This window comes from Nanorana parkeri, unplaced genomic scaffold (assembly GCF_000935625.1).
Source record: "Nanorana parkeri isolate BGI_ZX_2015 unplaced genomic scaffold, ASM93562v1 scaffold178, whole genome shotgun sequence".
In the NCBI taxonomy this organism is placed as follows: domain Eukaryota; kingdom Metazoa; phylum Chordata; class Amphibia; order Anura; family Dicroglossidae; genus Nanorana; species Nanorana parkeri.
This window is the reverse complement of record NW_017306446.1, coordinates 784992-807500: the sequence shown is the minus strand read 5'-3', so window position 1 is coordinate 807500 and position 22509 is coordinate 784992. Positions and strand designations below refer to the sequence as shown.

Below are 22509 nucleotides of genomic sequence, written 5' to 3'. Positions count from 1 at the left end.
CTGCTGCTGGCCCAAAGCAGAACTAAATGTAGAAGAAAATAACCCGCCCGACGCCCGGAACTGCATGTCCCGGGCATCGAGTGATAGGAATTCCACACCCCTGCTGCCCCTCTACTCCCTGCTGCCCCGAGGCCAGGCCTCTGTGGACTTGTGGGAAATCCGGCCCTGTCTGTATGTATCCTTGGGTGCCATCACACTGTATACTTTGATAGGTCAGGTTGGGTGTGGTGCCATTGCATGAACACATGTTATAGTCAAATCATGATAAATTGTAAGAAAAAAGTCATAATATTTGAGCAATTAGCATGGTACCCCGGAATACAAACCAGATATACAGTATTCGCATATCATAACGGGTTAACACTTGGATCAGCACCATTCCCGATGAATAATTTAGCACAGTACAAGTCGAACCAGAGACACTAATTACAGCAACAGAAATTGTCCAAGAGTGTCTGATAAACATTAGAATCCTAAATGCAACCACAAGACAGATACAATTAGCACTGTGACCATCTGCCGTCTCTCTCTTTCTCTCTCTCCTCTGCAGATGAAACATCATTCGAGGCTGGGATCAGGGTGCAGATACACAGCCAGGACGAGCCACCATACATTCACCAGCTCGGGTTTGGTGTTTCCCCTGGATTCCAGACCTTTGTCTCGTGTCAGGAGCAGAGGGTAGGACCGTTGTATCTATTCATAAAGAAAAGGCTGCAAAAAGTGCTAAACTATTACTAGTAGAGATGGTCATGGTCTAGACCAGTGGCGGTCAGCTTACTTGATATAAGGGCCTCAGGTGTGGCCTCCGACACCACCAAAGGGCCGCACATAATATTCAGCGAGCGCAATGCTACAGAAATAAAGCAGTCAAAGACTGCAGACATGGAAGTAGAGATGAGGCACCGGATTTATATATTTACAAGATCAGTCACAAAGTGAGAAAGCATAATAGCTCCAGTAAGGCAGCGTTCAACAAACAGAGGATGTCCCATAGACAAGGGAACCCAGAATTGCAGATACATGTATATATAAAGTCCAATTGGAGTGCCAAACAAGACAGTACGAGAGTCCAAAAACGTTTAATAATAGAATGAGTTCACAAACAACAACACAGAACAGCCAATGCGTTTTGGGGGCTTAAGGAGCTCGCCCTTCTTCAGGGCCTAAACATAATGGGTAGAAATATGGACTCAAAACTGGCACAAAACATTATTTGCTGTGTAGAGTACAGCCAAAATCATTGGATCATCAAAACTGCAGACAGGCAGCAGGAGATGGTCAGAGCCTACAAGCATGCTAAAGGAGATGGTCAGAGCCTAGCAGCATGGTGTTGGAGATGGCCAGAGCCCACAAGCATGCTATTGGAGATGGTCAGAGCCTACAAGCATGCTATAGGAGATGGTCAGAGCCTAGCAGCATGGTGTTGGAGATGACCAGAGCCTACAAGCATGCTATAGAAGATAGTGAGAGCCTACAAGCATTCTATGGGAGATGGTCAGAGCCTATAAGCTTGCTTAGGAGATGACCAGGGCCTACAAGCATGCTATAGGAGATGGTCAGAGTCTACAAGCATGCTATAGGAGATGGTCGGAGCCTACAACCATGCTTTAGGAAATGGTAAGAGCCTACAGGCATGCTGTTGGAGATGGTCAGAGCCTCTAGGCATGCTATAGGAGATGGCCAGAGCCTACAAGCATGCTATTGGAGATGGCCAGAGCCTACAAGCATGCTATTGGAGATGGTCAGAGCCTACAAGCGTGCTATAGAAGATAGTCAGAGCCTACAAGCATGCTATAGGAGATGGTCAGAGCCTAAAAGCATGCTTAGGAGATGACCAGGGCCTACAAGCATGCTATAGGAAATGGTCGGAGCCTACAAACATGTTTTAAGAGATGGTCAGAGCCTACAAGCATGCTGTAGGAGATGGTCAGAGTCTACAAGCATACTATAGGAGATGGTCAGAGCCTAAAAGCATGCTTAGGAGATGACCAGGGCCTACAAGCATGCTATAGGAAATGGTCGGAGCCTACAAACATGTTTTAAGAGATGGTCAGAGCCTACAAGCATGCTGTAGGAGATGGTCAGAGTCTACAAGCATACTATAGGAGATGGTCAGAGTCTACAAGCATACTATAGGAGATGGTCAGAGTCTATAAGCATTCTATAGGAGATGGTCGGAGCCTAAAAACATACTATTGGAGATGGTCAGAGTCTATAAGCATGCTATAGGAGATGGTCGGAGCCTACAAGCATGCTATAGGAGATGGTCAGAGCCTACAGGCATGCTTTAGGTAATGCTGTACGTCATTTTGAAAAATGGGACATGGTGCCCCATAGGCCAGCTAACTCTATTTTCCAAAACATTGCTATAGGACTGCCTATAGTCAAAGCCTGCCGACATGTTAAAATAGTATTTTATAGGCGAAAAAGAGGCAGTTGTGTATGATACGCAGTGCTTTAGCCAATGTAATGTCATCCATGTAGGGTTTAGATCTACTGTAAGGTTCAATAAATGATGGTTGCTTTTTTTGGATTTGCTGAGGACAATTTGCTGAGGATTTGTCGAGTTTCTTGATTTGCATTCTTCACCTTTATCTTTCTGGCCGTCTACTAAACCATGTGAATGGGCCTAGATCTGCCTGCCTTTTAAAGGTAGATCCTTTTGCTTAATGGAGACGGAACAATTGCAGACAAATAAGGAACATATTGATATGTTTGCCATGAAGAAATCAATATCGCCCCAGGCAGATATTTATTTATTTGCCAAGATGTTAAATACACCCTCGGTGCCATGAACTTGACTGCCTTGGGAATGTACCTAGACAGCATAAGCAGTAGATAAAGTGCTTAGTGCTTTACAAAGAATAAATAACCCAATCAATTCATTTGACTTAAAGAGCTACTCTGGGTATACAATTAAAACAAGTTTATAGGAGCTGAGCAATCTGCTACAAGATTTGTAAAGTAACACCACGTATATTGCCAGCCCTGCTATGCTACATTGCATAAAGGGGAAGAAACTTCTTAAGAGTCTGAAGTTCTACAAAGTCTGTGTCACTGCTCCGCCCCCCCTTCCTGCTCTTCTGTAACCCATCCTACCATTTCCTCCCACCTCCTGTCTATTGATTTACACAGCAGGCACTATCATTGAAAGTCTGATTTCAAGCCCCAGCTGGCATGTGGAAACTTAATATGAAGTCAGACTCTGGATGATTACACCCGCTATATTAAATTGGAAATCATGACTCTTGAAGGAATACACAAGGGAACTAAAAGGTGTTTTTTAGATTTGTGCCTGGGTTGTTTTCTCTTTTATAGCGAGTAGTAGTTGGTCAAATTCAACTGGATTTGTTCTGTAATGTTTGAAGACATTTCGTAGCTTCTCCAAGACAAGTATTCAGTTCTAATGAGTGTCAGGAACATACCCCAACATTTATACCCCACCATACCAGTAACATACCCCACTATTTATACACCCACCATACCAGGAACATACCCCAACATTCATACTCCCATCATACCAGGAACATACCCCACTATTTATACACCCACCATACCAGGAACATACCCCAACATTCATACTCCCATCATACCAGGAACATACCTCACTATTTATACACCCACCATACCAGGAACATACCCCAACATTTATACCCCCACCATACCAGGAACATACCCCACTATTTATACCCCCCCCATACCAGGAACATACCCCAACATTCATACTCCCATCATACCAGGAACATACCTCACTATTTATACACCCACCATACCAGGAACACACCCCAACATTCATACTCCCATCATACCAGGAGCTTACCGCACTAACAATACTCCCACCATACCAGGACCACACACCTACATTTATACCCCCACCATACCAGGAACATACCCAACATTCATACTCCCACCATACCAGGAACATACCCCAACATTCATACTCCCATCATACCAGGAACATGTGGAAATATTTATACCTCCACCATACCAGGAACATAGTCCAACATTTATACCCCCACCATACTAGGAACATACCCCAACATTTATATCCACCACCATACCAGGAACATAGTCCAACATTTATACCCCCACCATACAAGGAACATACCCCAACATTTATATCACCACCATACCAGGAACATAGCCCAACATTTATACCCCCACCATCACATAACATTTATATCACCACCATACCAGGAACATAGTCCAACATTTATACCCCCACCATACCAGGAACATACCCCAACATTTATATCCACCACCATACCAGGAACTTACCCCAATATTTATACACCCACCATACCAGGAACATACCCCACTATTTATACACCCACCATACCAGGAACATACCCCAAGAATTTATATCAACACAAGTAGCACAGACACCTCCAACCAATCACCAAGGAATGTGTCAAAGCAGAATGTTACAGGGTGTTAGGTCAGTTCCAGCTCCTTGCGTTCTAAGCAGCCTGGTTGGGGGGGAAATAGCCTATACAATGGGAGCACTCCTAAATGTACTCCTTTGACCCAAAAGAGGACTAAAGCAAGAAAAAAATTCAGTTCTCTTTTAATTATCTCCCGAGATCAAGGTGAACTATCTCCCTGGCTTGCACTTCTCTCATTCTTTAGGAAATTTCCTTCCAAATGGGTTCTCAGGATTCATGATTCATGGCACTTTGTGATGGGGGACCCAGCCGCATGCTCCATTGGAAACTCTCATTTCCATTCCACCTGCTTTTGAAATAACCCAAGAAAGGGGACAATGTTTGACAGACAGGCTGCCTAGAATCCAAGGGGTGGTAAGTAGCCTTAAGGGACCTAACACCCTGCAACAATCTGTACCAGCCAGTGGAAATTTAAATACTGGTGTATGTTCCTGACACACATTAGAACTGAAGAAAAGGTTTACAGATGCTATGACACATCTTCAACATTACAGAACAAATCCAGTGGAATGTGACCAACTACTACTATTACTAACTACACCAAGACCTGGATACATGAGAACCTTCACAGGCATATTCTTTAGTTCCGTAAAAAATTAAAGAGGAAGTAATTGACATTTAATAATACAAATCTGCATTTGTGCCACAGCTGACATACCTGCCCCAGCCTTGGGGTAACTGCAGAGCCAGCATTCCAGGAGAAGAATTCCTGACCGGTTACAGCACCTACAGCATTTCCGCCTGTCGGCTACAGTGTGAGAAGGAATCGGTGGTGAGGAAGTGCAACTGCCGTATGGTGCATATGCCAGGTACTTGGAGTGGGCACCCTCTGTCGTTTTTGTCTGGGCAAGTGGGTGGTAATGTTTGCTCATCAAGCACAGGACAACTTTCCCTAGAATAATGCCATTTGTATTACCAGAGTACTTTGTCCCAGGTTATGCCCATTTAGGCTGTAATTAATAAGGTTTAAGTTTGGTTTTAGGCATTTGGCATCAGTAATTACATATTTGGTTGAGTTTGCCTTGCTGGACTGCAGAAATGTTTTTTGGTTGAGGCCTTATCCCCCCTGTTTCAGGTTGATAACCCTGCCTTGGAGGGTCAGTCTGCAGCCAAAGCGTTGTCACCCTTATCGTTGCACTTATGTCCAAAAGTAAGTGCTGAGGAACAATCGCGCTACCAGCATCTCATGAGATTGATCCTTCTGTATCACAATGCCGCAATTTAGTCACGTAGCAGAAGCTATTAACGGTTAATCTCCTCTCTTCTGTAGACTTTAATAGGAGCAAGAGATTAATCGCCCAACAGTTGCTCATTTAAGAGACTCTTGGGCGTATTTTCCACGTATATCCCAGGGGGTCAATCTCATGGGATAAATCTCCTAACAAACATCTAGCAATTTCCTGCAGTAGCACAAGAGCGATTTTTGTATTGGGCTTTTTCTGGTGCCGAGATTAATAAAATCACCCGTGTGGCCCTACGCTGAGATCTCTGTTTCTGAGATGCTGAGAACAAAAGACCAACTCTGGGCAATTTTTTTGTAATAGTCCGCTAGCAGGAATTGACTGCTTACATATGGGCAGCACAGTGGCGTTGTGGTTAGCGCTTCTGCTTTGCAGCACGGGGGGTCACTGATTCGAATCACTATCTGCAAGGAGGTTGCATGTCCTTCCTGTGCTTGTGTGGGGTTTGCTCTGGGTACTCTGGTTTCCTCCCACACTCCAAAGACATGCTGGAAGGTTAATTGGCTCCTGTCTAAATTGGCCCTGTATGTATGCATGTGAGCTAGGGGCCTTAGATTGTAAGCTCCTTAAGGGAAGGGACTGATGTAAAGTGCTCTGTAAATTGTTGGCGCTATGTATATGCCAAAAATAAATGTGAAGTCATGAAATAGAAAGCACTCCATCATATAAAGAAAACATTACAATGCGTTACACCAGTGGGCTCAATAAGAGCACTGCATTACCACGCCAAGGAGCATAGGGATTTCCTCTGCAGCGGTAATGCTATGCAAATGGAATTCACCCTGTTTTACCCTGGGCTGAAGGTTTATAGATGAGCCCCTAAGCAGAGCTGGAGTTACTCTCTCTGCTGCTTGCCCCAAGGCCAGGTTCCCCAATGCACCCCACTACGCGCCAAACCCCACTCCATGGAGAATGGCAGACCTGCAGGCTGCTTATAAGTGATCTTGGCGTGGGGATCACTAGTAAAAAACAACAGGTGGCTTCCCCGCTGTACATTTAGCTCTGCTTGCCCAAAGCAGAAAACAACTACCCACCCGGCGCCCTGAACTGCATGTCCCGGGCATCGGGAGATAGGAATTCCACACCCCTGCTTCCCCTCTACTTCCTGCTGCCCCAAGGCCAGGCCTTGGGGGAAATACGGCCCTGCCCCTAAGCAATAGTTATAGAAACAGATGTTATTTACCAGAATTTACACTATTATTTAGTGGTCACGTGACTGCACTGGGGCATTGTTACATGTGCAGGGAGCATGGTTACATTCACTAGGTGCAACTTCTGTGCAAACAGTGAGGTTCCTGCTAAGAACTGCTGTCAGTCATACTGAGCAGCGTTGGACAGAGGATGTGTCAACCAAGCTAGCTACGGGACTATAGGCACACCATGTGTCAGCACAGTGTCCTGTAGCCTTGATAGGTAGCTCAGCTGTGGGATGCAAATTGAACACACACTAGCACAAATCTGCTTCCCTGCTTAGCATGGTCAGAAAGCTGAAAGAGGAGATGGCAAATGGCAGGATCTCCAGGTTTTTGCTTTACAATAATGAAAATTACATAAATATATATTTAGAAGGAACACATAGGAGTCTGTGTAATGTGCTGTTGCTGGGTTTTGTAGTCCTCTATAGCCGGTGCCATTCTGCATTCATTGCTGTATAATTTTACACTTTCCATTTCACTATATTGCACACCACACTATCTTTTTTTTTTTGTTTTTCTTTTTTACTTCCACCGGTCCAAGCTTCCTCTCACCGCACCTCCTCCCTGCCTCACATCACCCGACCATTCACACTACCATTACATGGATGGCAAAAGTGGCAGACGGGCAAGGAGAAGGCGGGGGGAAGAGGCAGAGCGGGAGTGAGGCCAAGTTGCTGCACCATGGGCCTCTAGGTTGTACTTGCCCCCTGGGCTAAAAGTTGCCAGTCAGCCCCTGTAGGAGAGTTAGCCGCAACAGAGGAACTCATTTAAAGACTTTCACTATTATACGCACTTTAAAATAAAAAAGCAGCTGACCTCCTCTCCTGTGCTATCCCTTGTAGTAGATACTTTCCACCCCTACATATCCTCAACCCATGAGGCTGAGGGCACCCTATGAGTGCAGGGTGTTATAGACCCACCTCACCCAAGGGGGCATCACCTTAGTGCCCTGTACTTGCATATGATAATGCAGAGGGTTCCACTGATGTCAACATATCAGTGTTCATTGAGGACCGCCCGACCATGGAGAAGATCTGTTGAAGACCCTGCATGTCACATGGCCAAAAGGTAGTTATATGAAAAAGTACTGCTGGAGGAGCCTTCATGGATAATGGTGGCAGGAAGGGGTGGGTGACCTGGGAGGGGTGGATCCCATAGTAGTCTGGAGCTGGACTTTAAATAGGTTTCTGAAAATGTTGACTCTGATTTATTTCTAATAGTTATTTTATCTTATTTCTACAGGAAATGAAAAAATCTGTTCTCCCAAGGACTACAATGAGTGTGCTGACAACACACTAGGTACGAACGAATCACCCGTTTATGCGTTCTGTAGGACGCTAACGTTTAATTACTCTAATAAAGCAGATGGTAATGGTGGACTTGTGTCCACAAACATGAAATATTTGCAGTTTGCTGTTTTGAGAAATTTCCTTTTTGTATTATGGCTGAATTCTGAAACATTCACTCTATTAGCAAATTGCCAAGAATTATTTATTTAAAATATGCCAACATACGGGGAATGTATGCATAGTGATATTTCCCTCCTATTTATGTTTTCATGCTCAGTCCTCTTGCTCAGTTCAGTCCTCATAAATCCATGAGATCGGATCTGTACGGGCTATCTTTATATCACCATTGACTTAGTGGGTGCTTTCCCCCTTTACAGATATCACAGTGGAAGATACCAGTGATAGATGTACCTGCCCCACACCCTGTAACCTGACCCGATACAACAAAGAGATTTCCATGGTTCGAATCCCGAATAAAGGATCCGCTCGCTACCTGGCCAAAAAATACAACAGGAATGAGACGTATATCCGGTAAGAGTCCTGCCCACTCAACATAGAAATGTAAAATGACCCGGTCACTATAGGGTCCAAAATAATCTAAAAATGCTGTATATGTTCCTGTCCAATAGCACATCTTAAAAATCCACCACGTATCAGATTCCTGGTTGGTACAGGTATCCAACACTGCAGGATGGCTAAAAGACCTGTCTTCCCCAGTAAATGGTGTCACCCTAGGCTCAGTATATCGCTCGCCGTAGCTCGCGGTATACTGAGCCTAGGGTGACGGGAGGACACTAGTTTGTGTCCTCCCGTTACCCTAAGGAGAACTATGGGGAAAAGACTTAAACCCAAAGTTCTCCTTTAAAAAAAAAAGTACAATCAATAATTGAATTGGCAATTGAACCTAAGAAACTCTGTACTAGTCAGAAAGTTCACTTGGTTTACTATAATCTGAATTCTATAAGTTGATAATGCTGCAAGATCTCACTAGACAGCAAGCTATCCAGAGTGGGTGGCAGCAGACGTCTTACATGCATTCTCATATGGATCAGCAATTGGTGTTCCAAAAGCTAAAAAGGAACTTCAGTCAGTGGGGTAGCCCCGTGTAGCACAACTCTGTCTAGGACAGGAAGTGAGGGTAAATCTCTCTAACAAAGAGCCTGGATAGCAGGATGAACCCAACAGAAGTTCTGATTCTGTCCCACCCTGTCAGAAACTAGATAAAAGGTTTTTGCCTTCACATATACTTTAAGATGGTGATGTAATTTTTTACATCTTTTTGTAACAGAACAGGATTGATTTATTAGTAGAGGATATCACGTAAAGTGTATCTAAACCCCCCTCCCCCCAAAATGTAATATATTGCAGCTTACTGATCCTAAAATGAAGTGGCTGCATTAGTTTTCTTTTGTTGGGCTTTTTTTTCCTTCATTTCCACCTGGTGATCTGGCCAGTAACACATCTTCTAACTTTGGGTGGCTCCACTCTCTCTGGAGGAGAGACCTAAACAGTAAGCATGCACTGAAATTTCGGCCTCTATGGGCAAAATGCTAATAGTACCAAGACGGCCAAAAATTCAGTGCATCCCTAGCTTCTCTCCTCCCCACTGGGCACCGGTATGTGTCCCCTCTGATCCCCAATGCTTTCCCCCACCTGTGTCGGCAGAGACACCGGGGATGGAGGGGACACAGACCAGCGCCCAACGGGGAGGAGAGAAACTGTCAGGATGCCGAGAGGGGCGGTACGGGGAGGAGACAGCTTTCAGCTGTAACAGGAGGCCGAGCTCTTCTCCTGCACCGCCCTGCTCGGCCACCTGTGACAGGCAGAGGAATCAGGATGGAGCAGGGTGCAAGCACTCAGCGATCAGAACTGATCGCTGAGTCTTTATAAATAACTGAGCACATAGTATGCTTAATGTGTCCCCAGTTATGAATGAACAGGAAGTGCCGATCATCACTTCCTGTTCATTCATGATTGTGGATATAGTAACTGATACTATCTCCTCAGTTTATGAATGGACAGGAGCACTCAGTATAGAGGCTTCCTGTTCATTCATAACTAGGGGCTGCAGTTAGGACTCTAAAAAGGAAATATAAGTGGTCTGTTTAGACCAAAAGCCCCCGACTGTAAAGTAAGAATAAATAAACATAAAATAATTAAATATTTTTTTTCAATTTTAAGAAGGTTGAAAAAAAAGTATTTTTCGGTTTGTCTGACAAATTTTATTGAATTTTGGTTTCGGTCTAAAAATTTAATTTCAGTGCATCCCCACTAAACAGCTCTGCCATTGGAAAATGTAGAATAAAAAAATGTGTAGGCTTTCAATCTTCTTTAAAAGCATGTTAAATATACATGTAGGGGCTAATGTATAAAGGTGTTTAGCTAGGCAAATGCTGCTCTTACAGCATTGCAGCTGCTAGATGGAGATAGAGGAGCAGAGGAGTTGCTTATGCTCCTCGGTGCCTTTTTATATCAGCCCCTTACTCTTTTCTGCTCTCCATCCAAATGCATGGTATGTATGTGAACAACCGTTGGCCGTCACATGGATTATAAGCAGCAATAACTTCTCACACTCCTTTCCCTGGCAGAGACAACTTCCTAGTCCTGGATATCTTCTTTGAAGCTCTGAACTATGGAACGATCGAGCAGAAGAAAGCGTACGACCTGGCCAGTCTGCTCGGTGAGTGGTGCGCAATCAAAGTTCTACATCACCGGCCGCAGCAAGCTGCAAGATTCCCTGTGATAGGGGGACAGCGGGTCATATTTATGAACATTTGAGAAAATAAAGTAGAGGTGCTGCCTACAGAAACCCGAGACCAGGGCCCTTTACCTTATTTCCTCAAGACTGTACATATGAAGATCCTTCAGTCTCTCCTGATATGTTTTATCCCTCAGACCTTTCACCATTATTGTTGGCCGTCTCTGGACTAGTTCTTTCTTATCATTCCAGAAACAAGCATCAAAAATAGAAAAAGGTCTAAAGCAGGGGTGTCACACTTAATTTAATCGAGGGTCGCATCAACATTATGGTTGCCCTCAAAGGGCCTGTAAGACTATATAAATGTATCTAATCTTTATCATAATTGCCTCTGCATTCGATTATCACTGGTTTTAGAAAATAACTTAATACCTAGATCTAAAAGTAGAAGTCTGGGAAATGGCCCGGTGGGCCGGAATCGGCACCTGGGCCTTGAGTTTGACACATGTGGTCTAAAGGATTAAAATATATCAGAAGAGATGGCAGAAACGTCATATGTACAGTCTTAGGGGAAGAAGGGGAAGAAGGCAAATGACTGAAATCATTAAATGACATGATGGGTATGAGTCATACCCTATGAATAAGGTTCAGAAGGGTAGCGTTTTCAATGTGAAGCTATGATCAAGACCACAGCCTCAATCTAGCAGGGGGAAAGTTCAAAACTTACCTTAGAAAGTATTATTTTATCAAAAGAGTAGTTGATGCCTGAAACAAACTTCCAGACAGGTCAGTGAGTTAGCCATCAGTAGAAATGAGCTTTGGGTTTGGGTTAACCATGAGTTTGACCCAAACCCAAGCTGTTCCAATAGGTGAACGATTTGGTCAGCTCCCTAGCAACTGTTGGTTGATTGGCATCGCATCATTGGTTGCTAGGACAGAGGCGGGTGCACCGAACAACCTATGATACTGTGATGTCATTAGTGCCTTCACAACAGTTGCTAGGACACAGGCGTCCCTGTGTATGGTTTGATTAGATATTTGCTGAACCTGGATTTCTGGCTGGGTTCGGCAAACGTCCAAGCCCACTGAATCCAGGTAATGTTTGGCTCATCACCAGTCATCAGTAAGGGGCTGATTTTTAAATCTTCCTCCCAGTGTATTGCTGGGTGAATGCCATTCACACAGCATTACTGCCACTAGATCAAGAGGAGGAGCATAGGGAATTCCTATGCTCCTCGGCTCCATCTATTGGCGGTAAATCCATGTAAATGGCATTTGCCCAGCTATACAATGGGTAGGAGAGATATAAATCATCGCCCAAGTGAATTTACCATGCTTTGGACAAACATAGATCTATACTCGGACAAATAGGTTTGAAAAAGAAGGGAAGATTAGATGGACCACTTGCAGGGTTATTCACAAAAGGGTGAAGAGTTTGGAGAAGGCCGGAGAAGGGAACAGTCTAGGCCAAAATAGCCGATTTGGAAACATTATCCAATTCAGCTCACTTTCCAGTTCAGATATGTTGTCCTAGATTGTTCCCTTCTCCTGCCTTCTCCAAACTCTTCACCATTTTGTGAATATCCCTGTTGGTCTTTTTCTGCTGCCACTCATCTACATTTCTAGTGGGTATTAGAAAATGAAAGCTAGCAGAATTACCAATCATGTGGTAATAATTTGAGTTCAGAAATATTTTTGCCGTAGATTGATGAATGTTTTTTTATTCTCCATTAGGAGACATCGGGGGACAGATGGGTCTGTTTATCGGGGCCAGTATCCTCACCATTCTGGAGATATTGGATTACCTGTATGAGGTAAGTATTAGCTTGGAGCACATTCATGGAGCACTTGAGTGATTATATAAAAAGTATAAACAGACACATTTACAATTCAGTATTGTACTAACCATTGTCCAGATAAGAACATGAAAACACCGACCTGAACAGTAACAGAGACATCAGCCTGGGAGAACAATTATTGGGTAATAAGAAAGTGGCATGTGCTGCGACAAAATCTCAGCGGTGTATTTATTAAACATTCGCAGAGCCGTTCGTTCTGTGAAAATTTGACTTTTACGTTCGCACCACATTATGGCCACTAGATGGAGCTGAGAAACATCTCCATTAGGGATGCACAGATACCAAGTACAGTACTGGGTACATGTACCGATATTTTTGAGCTCCAAGACTACACTAGAGAAAAATTCAAAAGTTAGGAGGCCGCTGTCATTTGTGAGGAGCACACGGAGCTCCTGGGATTTGTACATCTCTGTTTTAATGTATGATTTTGTTTTTATAAATATAAATAAAGGGATGCACCGATACCAGTTTTGCGAGTACTGGTACATGCCGAGTACTTACAAGTACGAGTACTGATACATTTTTGTTTATTGTCATGTGACAGTTTTTCTAAAACAATACAGACTAATGATTTCAGGACAGTGGTGGAGCGCCAGAGCACGGTCCCAGCTGCAACCTCTGCAACCCCGGTAGTTCTCATGAAAATGCCAAGTATCTGCACTGGTACTCGAAGAGTATCTGTGCATCCCTAATCTCCATAATACAAAATACATAAAGGAATATACATGTTTTTGCAAAACAAATTAATAAATGGGCATTTAATATTTTTTTGGGCATTGGAGCCTGCAAAGAATTTCAAATCAGTGGATCATGTGTGCAATGCACGGGCTCCTGCAGACTGTTCCTCCAGCACTTGTCTATACAGACCTTCAGTTAAGGAGCTGGAGGAAGATATCAATGAACTACAAGTTCAGTGACATCACTCTATTGAGTCCCTCTGCCATGTGTTCAGGTGGAATATGTAGCTTTTTCATTCACAAATCCTGTGATTGGTTCTATGAGTGAAGGACATGGCTGTGTGGGCAGAGCCAAATTAATAAAATACACGGGGGAATTTATCAAAACCGGAGCAGACAAAATTTGGAGCAGTTGCCTATGGCAACCAATCAGCTTCTCTCTTCTGTTTGTTAAGCTTTGAAAATGAAAGGTGGATGCTGATTGGTTGCCAGGCACAGCTGCTCCAGATTTTGCCTGCTCCAGTATTGATAAATATCCCTTAATGTGTCAGTGGAGGGAAGAACCTCACAATTCAGGTTACTAGGGGGCCTGCAGAATGGCACCATGCTCCATGTTACACCCTGAATATGGGTGTAACATGGAGAGTGATATTAAAGGTGGAATTAGCCTTTAACTGGGACAGTGACCGAGGGCAGCCGAGTGAATGACCGATCAGAAGTGAAGTGAGCCGAACACTGTTCGGCTATTCACTTCAGGCTGGTACGGCTGATTTCAGCCGTACATGGGCTGAAATCAGCCGTGGCTGGCTCCACACAGCTGTCAGAAGCAGGCTATCGGCCGGCCAATGGCCGGCTGCTCGGCCAGCTTCGGCTTTCAGCACGGCTCAGCGCTCGACTGAGCTGCTCGGCCATGATCGGGAGCTGTACGGGCTATTGTGAATAGCCCGTACAGCACCCCCTCGGTTCTCCTGAACCGAAGGGGTCCTGGGGCCGTAGCCAGCCGAAGGATCGGCCGAAGCTACGGCCAGATCCTTCGGCAGCTTTGTGAATAGACCCCTGAGTAGGTAATACTTCTGCCTTGCAGCACTGGGGCCCTTGGTCTGAATCCTGGCCAGGATGCTATCTGCGTGGAGTTTGCATTTCTCCCACACTCCAGAGACATGCTGGTAGGTTAATTAGCTCCTGGCCCGAGTATGTGTATATATGTGGAATAGGAACCTTAGGTTGTAAGCTCCTAGAGGGCGGAGACTGTTGGGAATGTGCAGTGAGTAAAGTGCTGTGTAAATTGTTGGCAATTTATAAATGACCATAATAAATAAACTGCAGGATTGTGCCACATTCCGTTTAATAGTCCAAATACTTATTAATATAAAAATGTTAATATTTTAATATTAATAAGCTAAATACTTAAATATTGAATGTTAAATGTTGGGTTGAGGCAGCAGTATAGAAATATCCAACGCATCGGGGCTCGTACAAACAATCCCTTCATCAGGATTTATTGAAGTAGGTTATACCTGGTGTACATTTTGGCTGGCTGGCCGGCCAAAATTCATACAGTGGGGGCCCCTGTCGGCACCCTCCCGCCCAGCATCCCTGATCGAAGGAGCAGGTTGAAAAATGCTTGGCCAAATGGAGCTTGCAGCCCATCTGCTCACGGCCGCTATCAATGCAAAACAGCTTACTCTTATGAGTGTGGATGGAGGAATCTGTTATACACTATATTACCAAAAGTATTGGGACACCCCTCCAAATCATTGGATTCAGCTGTTCCGTGACATTTCCTTGCTACTAAATATTCCGCGATCAACTGTTAGTGGTATTATAACAAAGTGGAAGCAACTGGGAACAACAGCAACTCAGCCAGGAAGTGGTAAGCCACGTAAAATGACAGAGCGGGGGTCAGCGCATGCTGAAGTGCACACTGCGCAGAAGTCGCCAACTGTCTGCAGAGTCAATAGCTACAGACCCCAAACTTCATGTGACCTTCAGATTGGCACAACAACAGTGCGTAGAGAGCTTCATGGAATGGGTTTCCATGGCCGAGCAGCTGCATCCAAGCCTTCCATCACCAAGTGCAATGCAAAGCGTGGGATGCCGTGGTGTAAAGCACGCCGCCACTGGACTCTAGAGAAGTGGAGACGTGTTCTCTGGAGTGACCAATCATGCTTCTCTGTCTGGCAATCCAGAGGGACGTGTCTGGGTTTGGCGGTTGCCAGGAGAACTGTCTGTCTGCATTGTGCCAAGTGTAAAGTTTAGTGGAGGGGGATTATGGTGTGGGGTTGTTTTTCAGGGGTTGGGCTTGGCCCCTTAGTTCCAGTGAAGGGAACTCTTAAGGCATCAGCATACCAAGACATTTTGGACAATTTCATGCTCCCAACTTTGTGGGAACAGTTTGGGGATGGCCCCTTCCTGTTCCAACATGACTGCGCACCAGTGCACAAAGCAAGGTCCATAAAGACATGGATGGGGGAGTTTGGGGTGGAGGAACTTGACTGGCCTGCACAGAGTCCTGACCTCAACCCGATAGAACACCTTTGGGATGAATTAGAGCGGAGACTGCGAGCCCAGCCTTCTCCTCCAACATCAGTACCTGACCTCACAAATGGTCCAACATTCCCATAGACACACTCCTAAACCTTGTGGACGCCTTCCCAGAAGAGTTGAAGCTATTATAGCTGGAAAGGGCGGAGTCAACTCAATATTGAACCCTACGGACTAAGACTGGGATGCCATTACAGTTCTTGTGCATGTAAAGGCCGGCGTCCCAATACTTTTGGTAATATAGTGTATATTCTTATGTCGGGACTGTGATGGCTTATTGTTTTGTCCATAGTGTGAGGATGTAATAGAGCTCTTTAGCAGCTGGTTTGACAGATTTTGTAATAAATAAGCTGCTGCACAGAATAATCTGGTATCCTGCTAAACCAGGGCAGGACTGTTATATCTAAAGACAAGATGCACAGAAATTACAATTATTTGCAAGGTAAATTAGCTCCAGATGTTTGCTTGAAGAGTATCTATGAAGTGCACTTGTGCCCAAACTAACAGATTTCCATATTCTTTACAAAAGAGCTTCAAACCAAGCTCAGAGCTCCGAGCTCAGCCCTCCTGTGGGATGAAATGTAAAGCCGATTGCAAGCCAGGTCTTCTCGTCCATTATTAGTACCTGACTTCACCAATGATCCTTTGGATTATTGGGCACAAATTCCCACTGACACACTCCAAAATCATGTAGAAAGCCTTCCCAGAAGAGTGGAGGCTGGTATACCCACACATTGGGTTGGGAGAATCAACTTCATAATAATGGGATGTCCAACAAGCTCTTATAAGTGTGATGGTAAGGTGTCCACACATAGGGCCATATGGGATATGTTAATATATACAATAGAAAAACCTTACTAATTAGGTCAGTTGGGTCACGGTTGTAGTGCGGCATCTCAGCAGAATAGATTGGCTTGTATAGAAACAAATTTGGTCCATAAACAGTTTCTGAGAGCTATTCCTGGTTAATGTATTTTATGCCTCAGTAACATTAGTTTATGTTTGAAGCACATTTATGAGAACTCCGAATCACTGTGTTTAATGTCAGCAGAATAAAAAGTAGATTGTTGTACATGACGGTAGCTGTTCTATGTTAAAGGAGATTACACTAGTCGCGCCTGTCAAATAGCCAGACTGGCAAATAGCCTGTAAATCCAACTTCCAAAGAGCTACTAATGGCTTTCAGGAATTTCTAAATGTAAAGAGTATACTTACGTTCCAGGGGCTTAGTCAGCGCTAAGATATTTAAAAGGACGGTGCACCTAATATTTAGTTTTTTGTGTGATGCCGGAGAGTTAATCCATATGAGGGCCTCTCCTGTCTCTTGGGGAATCTATTGATGAGATCCCTAAGCTAACTTCCTGAGTCCTCACACCTGCTGTGCCCATTATGAGGAGCACTTATGTAGCATTTATGTGATATGCTGTACTTCTATCAGAAAAAGACGCATTATTCAACATTTGGAGTGCCGGTGCCCCATTTATGCTTCATTATGAGGAGCTCCCACCATCCCTGTGCTGAGTTCCCAAGTCTGCACACCTGCAGTACCCATTATGAGGGCTTCCTACCATCCCTGAGCTGAGTTCCTGGGTCTGCAGACCTGTTGTACCCATTATGAGGGATCCTACTATCCCTGAGCTGAGTTCCTGGGCCTGCACACCTGCTGTAGCCATTATGAGGGATCCTACTATCCCTGAGCTGAGTTCCTGGGCCTGCACACCTGCTGTACCCATTATGAGGGATCCTACCATCAATGAGCCAAGTTCCCAAGTCTGCATACCTGCTGTACTCATTATGAGGGATCCTACCATCACTGAGCCGAGTTCCCAAGTCTGCATACCTGCTGTACCCATTATGAGGGCTTCACACTATCACTGAGCTGAATTACTGAGTCTGCACACCTGCTGTACCCATCATGAGGGGTTCCCAACATCCCTGTTGTATTTTTGTGTTTTTTTTATATTATGGGAAAAGTAACAGGAGGAGCCAGCACACACACAGAAATTATGACAGGGAAATCTCACTATTGGAGTACCTGAGAGATTTAGGATAACAGGTGCTGACTTCACCCACCAGATGCCACCTGGTTCTGATACCTGACAATATCTTTTTATAATAGTAGGGAATGTGATTTTACAACTTCTGTTAGTTGTCACAATTATAGTAAAAGTAACATGCAACATAAGCCCAAGCTGATTTATTAATATGAGTAATTTAGATGGAGCTCTAGACAAATTTTGTGAATTGGTAAGTACAAAAATTCTGAAGCTTTATACAGGTTACCTGAGCACGGTCCCAGATCACACCCAGCAAACCCTTTGATTGCTAACAGCACTATCCTAGAGTTACAAAAACTTGGGAACTCATTTTTGGACGCACAATGCTTTTAACCAGCCTCTTAGAGGGTAATATATAATAGAGAGAGGATATTGCTCTATATTGCACTGCGCTTCCTCACAGAGTTTTGGGTGAGCTCCGTGATTGCAGGAGAGCTGGTCATATGACTTTGACAGGTTTCATTCATTTCTGTTGCACTCCCCCCAGCAGGAAGGGAGTGCAGGGATGGTGGGAGATCAGTGCAGGGATGGGTACAGCAGGTGTGCAGACCCAGGAACTCAGCTCAGGTATGGTAGGAAGCCCTCATAATGGGCACAGTAGGTGTGCAGACCAAGAAACTCAGTGCAGGGATGGTGAGAGATCCTCATAATGAGTACAGCGGGTATGCATACCTGGGAACTTTGCTCAAAGATGGTGGTAGCTCCATGTGGTTTCATCTTTGTGCTTTATAAGTAGGCATGTTTACCAGGTATTGATGTGAATGTGTAACTATGTAAAGTGCTTTGTAAATTGTCGGCACTATATAAATACCTGTAATAAATAATACAATTTCCCATAAATTGATACTTATTGGTTTCCCAATGAGTAGGCTGATGGTGGAGACCAAGAAATCTGTAAGGTTGAATTAGGAAGCAGTAACATCCACTTCTTGGCTGTGCTGATTTACAAGACTGGCTGATCATGATTACAAATCCTTCATAATTTGGCAGATAAAACAGTTGAAATATTTAAGTGATATATTTATCTTTTTGCCTGGAGATCCATTTCAAAGTTTAAAGAGATTTGTGAAAAGGTTTCAGGAACTCATATGAGCTGAAGATAAATACGCAGGTACAGTATTTAGAGAAAGAGCAGACATAATTTCTGTACTCATTAAAAAGCTTATATCAAAGACACGACAAGATCATTGACACGGGTCCGTAATCAGAGGTAAAATCCTATCGAAAGATATACTGACACCCTTACCAAGGTCTAACCTTAGGGATACCAAATTCTCGTAAGAGTTGCAGCTCTTTGTTTAGGTCAAGTGCCAATGACTTTTCGAAATCTCTTAGGTTTTACTGGCTTCAATTCCAAGAAGTGATTAAAATCTCAAAACTTCCTATGTATGATACATAGTACACTGTTTGGCTGAAAGTTTGAGGACACCTGACCGTCACACCTATATGAGTGGTTGGACACGCCAGTCCAAAACCATGGGCACTAATGTGGAGTTGCCCCCTTTGTGGCTATAACATCCTCCACTCTTCTGGGAAGGCTTTTCACAAGAGGGTGTCTGTGGGGATTGGTACCCATTCAGCCAAAAGAGCATTTGTGAGGTCAGGTACCTATGTGGGATTAGAAGACCTGGCCCTAAATTGGCGTAATAATTTACCCCAAAGCTGTTCAGTAGGGATGAGGTCAGGGTTGTGTGCAGGACACTTGAGATCCTCCACACCAAACTTATCAAGCCATGTCTTTATAGAGCTGCCTTTGTACACAGGGGCAGTCATGTTGGAACAGAAAATGGCCTTCACCAAACTGTTACCACAAGGCTGGAAGCTCACAATTGTCTAAAATGCCTTTGTATGCTGTAACAGTACCCGTCACCGGAAACACCTGATCTCAATCTTCTCGAGTGGTGTCAGCATACTTTTGGCCATATAGTGTATGCTGAGACCCTTCGCAGAGTTCAGCTCTAGATATACCATCTTCCTGTAAAAGTTGGTCAAATGATAATAACCTTTCAACATCTGACTTGAGTACCAAGAATTGATCAAGTTCACAAACGTTCTTATATATGATCAAATCAAACTCTGCCTTTTTTGTTTCTAAATTGTTATATGAAAAATTAGACCTATAACTTAATTCCATGCACCAGCAAATCAGCAAGCATGAATGTTTTCCTCCTGTTGTCTTGTCTTCAGCTAATACGAGACAAAGTGAACCGAGCAGTTAAACGGAAACCATCCCCCATTAGGAAACCCGCAGAGAACATTTCGACACTTGTCATGGATGACCTGAATGACCAGGTAAGAATCTATTGGGGGTAAGGCTTCTTCCTGAGCGGTGACAACTGGTGTCTAGGTGATTGTTTACATGGACATCAGTGAAGTCAAAATCAAGCAAGCCACATCTATGAGAATACATGCTGTCAGGCACAATAAATAAAATATAAACCCTAACTGGATGATCTCAATACAAATTTGTAAACTAAATGTGAGAGATTGTAGTCCATCCTGGGAGCGAGCTTGGAGCGGTGACTACTTTACAACACACACAGGGACCATGGGGGACAAAAGTAGCCCCCTCCAGAAGGAAGGACAGTGTCAGCACCAATTCAGAGATGATTGGAGGATCTACAGCTGAGTGATACACAAATAAGATACATTGTTGATAATAGTTAAGGGACTTGAATGTATTTTTAAGATTTAACTCCTGAGTTTAGTGCCACTTTTAAACTCCGAGCTTAATACATCAACCATTGTGCTTCAAGTCAAACTTGAAAGTTCCAGAAAAGCTGACTTTTTTTCTAGCAGAAATTCTGCATCCACCCCAATGCCAGTTCAGGTAACCACTGCATATTTTTAAGCTGCATTATCAAAATGATATATTTGCAATTTTAAAACTATAAACATAAAAAGCCTAGGTCATACAGACAGTAAAAATAATTGATATGTCAGCTGCGCTAGTCCCCGCCGCTGGTCCCGAAGTGATTCTCCGTTCCCCATACTTCCTGGTTGCAGGGGGAGGATACTGATGGCAGAGGAGCCATAGGCTGGTCAGAGAGAAGGGGCGTGGCCTGGTAATGGGCTGTGTGTGTCACACTGCGGGCACAAGTGTGCACCGGTGCCTTCATTAGCTGATGGAGGCACCCGTGCAGGGGGCGGGGGAAGAGCGCTGCGGGACCCACTTGAAAACGAGGAATTAAAACTTTCAAAGAAAAACAACAACAGCCTCAGGCAAAGGAAGGAAGGTTTAATAACGCTCTAAATAAATAAAAAACTGGCATCTCATTGTGAAGATGACCAGAGTCACTTTCAGAGGCAAAATTCCAAAACATGGGATTGTCTTTGGATAATTGGGAACAGTTGACAGCTAAGTATACAGATCCTCTTTGTCCTTTTTCTTTCATCTAGAGCTCCAGTGAGGTCCGCGGACGACATCCAGAAGGAGCCTATGCCACTACAATGCTTCCAAACCATCATCGACATTACACACATCATGGGGTGTTTGAAGACTTTGCTTGCTAGAGGCAAAATGGTGTGGTTAGACCATGACATAACCAAATCCTTTCCTTGATGGAGGGAAACACACTGTTTATGAATGGAATCCTGCCTCTCAGTGACTTCTTAGGCCACCAACATTTGGATGGACTACATTTTTTTTATAAGGACACACCTGCAAGAAGACCTTTAGGAAGTCTATGGAGCGGGTGATCTCTAGTACCGGCAGATGTATGAAAACCTTAAATTCCCTTTTTCCTTCTCAAGTCAAGTGGGAGTCCACATCTGCGATTGCGATATATGGGCAGTCACTCATCTGTTGCTATGTAGGCTTCATATACGCCTTCATTCTTTTATCTTTTTTCAGGTAAAACATATTCTATACAGGAGCAGATACATTATCAAGGAGAACACCAAAATAAAAGCAAATAGAAATGGTATGAGGTTATTGGTGAAGGACAATTCAAACCAAGATTGACTGGAGGGGAGTTTGGAAGAACGGTCTGAGAGTATTGATGTGGTTAGTAGGTACACTTATCAATCAGCACAGTCAACACTATCATCTGATGTTTATAAAATATTTTTATTTTAAAGGGTGTTGTCATAGTTACAGCACTGGATAAATCCATAGGCACAATGACAATGATATGTCTAACTCATCATTCAAAGCACAGGTCACCAACTACTCAGTGTTTGACTAAGCCAGGACAAAACATGACGGGACTGCAGCATCCTTGTTACACTGTTTGTCAAACTAAGACATCTCGCCCTTGGAAGTACTCTTGGTTGGTTGGACATACTGGTACGATCCATGGGAGACCAGTGTTGTCCATCAATTCTGGAGTGCCTTTCATGCTTTAAAACTTGTGGACAAGTGTTACAGAACATAGTCAGTTTAGACTCTCTTTCCATAATAGGGTCAGAATGAGCATTTGTCATCTTGGTCTACTAACTCCAAGACAAGATAACTTACATTAAAAGTATGACCACTATGTGTGGTGGAAGTGAAATTGGTGG

At 43.9% G+C, this 22509-nt stretch overlaps 1 protein-coding gene across 1 annotated transcript in view; it reads left to right on the top strand.

Moving 5' to 3' along the window:
- The window catches only part of ASIC4 (acid sensing ion channel subunit family member 4), a 255811-nt gene extending 234019 nt beyond the window's left edge, over positions 1 to 21792 (top strand). Inside the window, exons 3-10 of the mRNA XM_018554939.1 lie at positions 551 to 678; positions 5095 to 5254; positions 8125 to 8181; positions 8549 to 8702; positions 10760 to 10851; positions 12604 to 12683; positions 20194 to 20298; positions 21406 to 21792. Coding sequence (XP_018410441.1) covers positions 551 to 678; positions 5095 to 5254; positions 8125 to 8181; positions 8549 to 8702; positions 10760 to 10851; positions 12604 to 12683; positions 20194 to 20298; positions 21406 to 21519 — 890 coding nt within the window. The 3' untranslated portion in view covers positions 21520 to 21792. The remainder of the gene's footprint in view (positions 1 to 550; positions 679 to 5094; positions 5255 to 8124; positions 8182 to 8548; positions 8703 to 10759; positions 10852 to 12603; positions 12684 to 20193; positions 20299 to 21405) is intronic.
- The last annotated feature ends 717 nt before the right edge of the window (positions 21793 to 22509 follow it).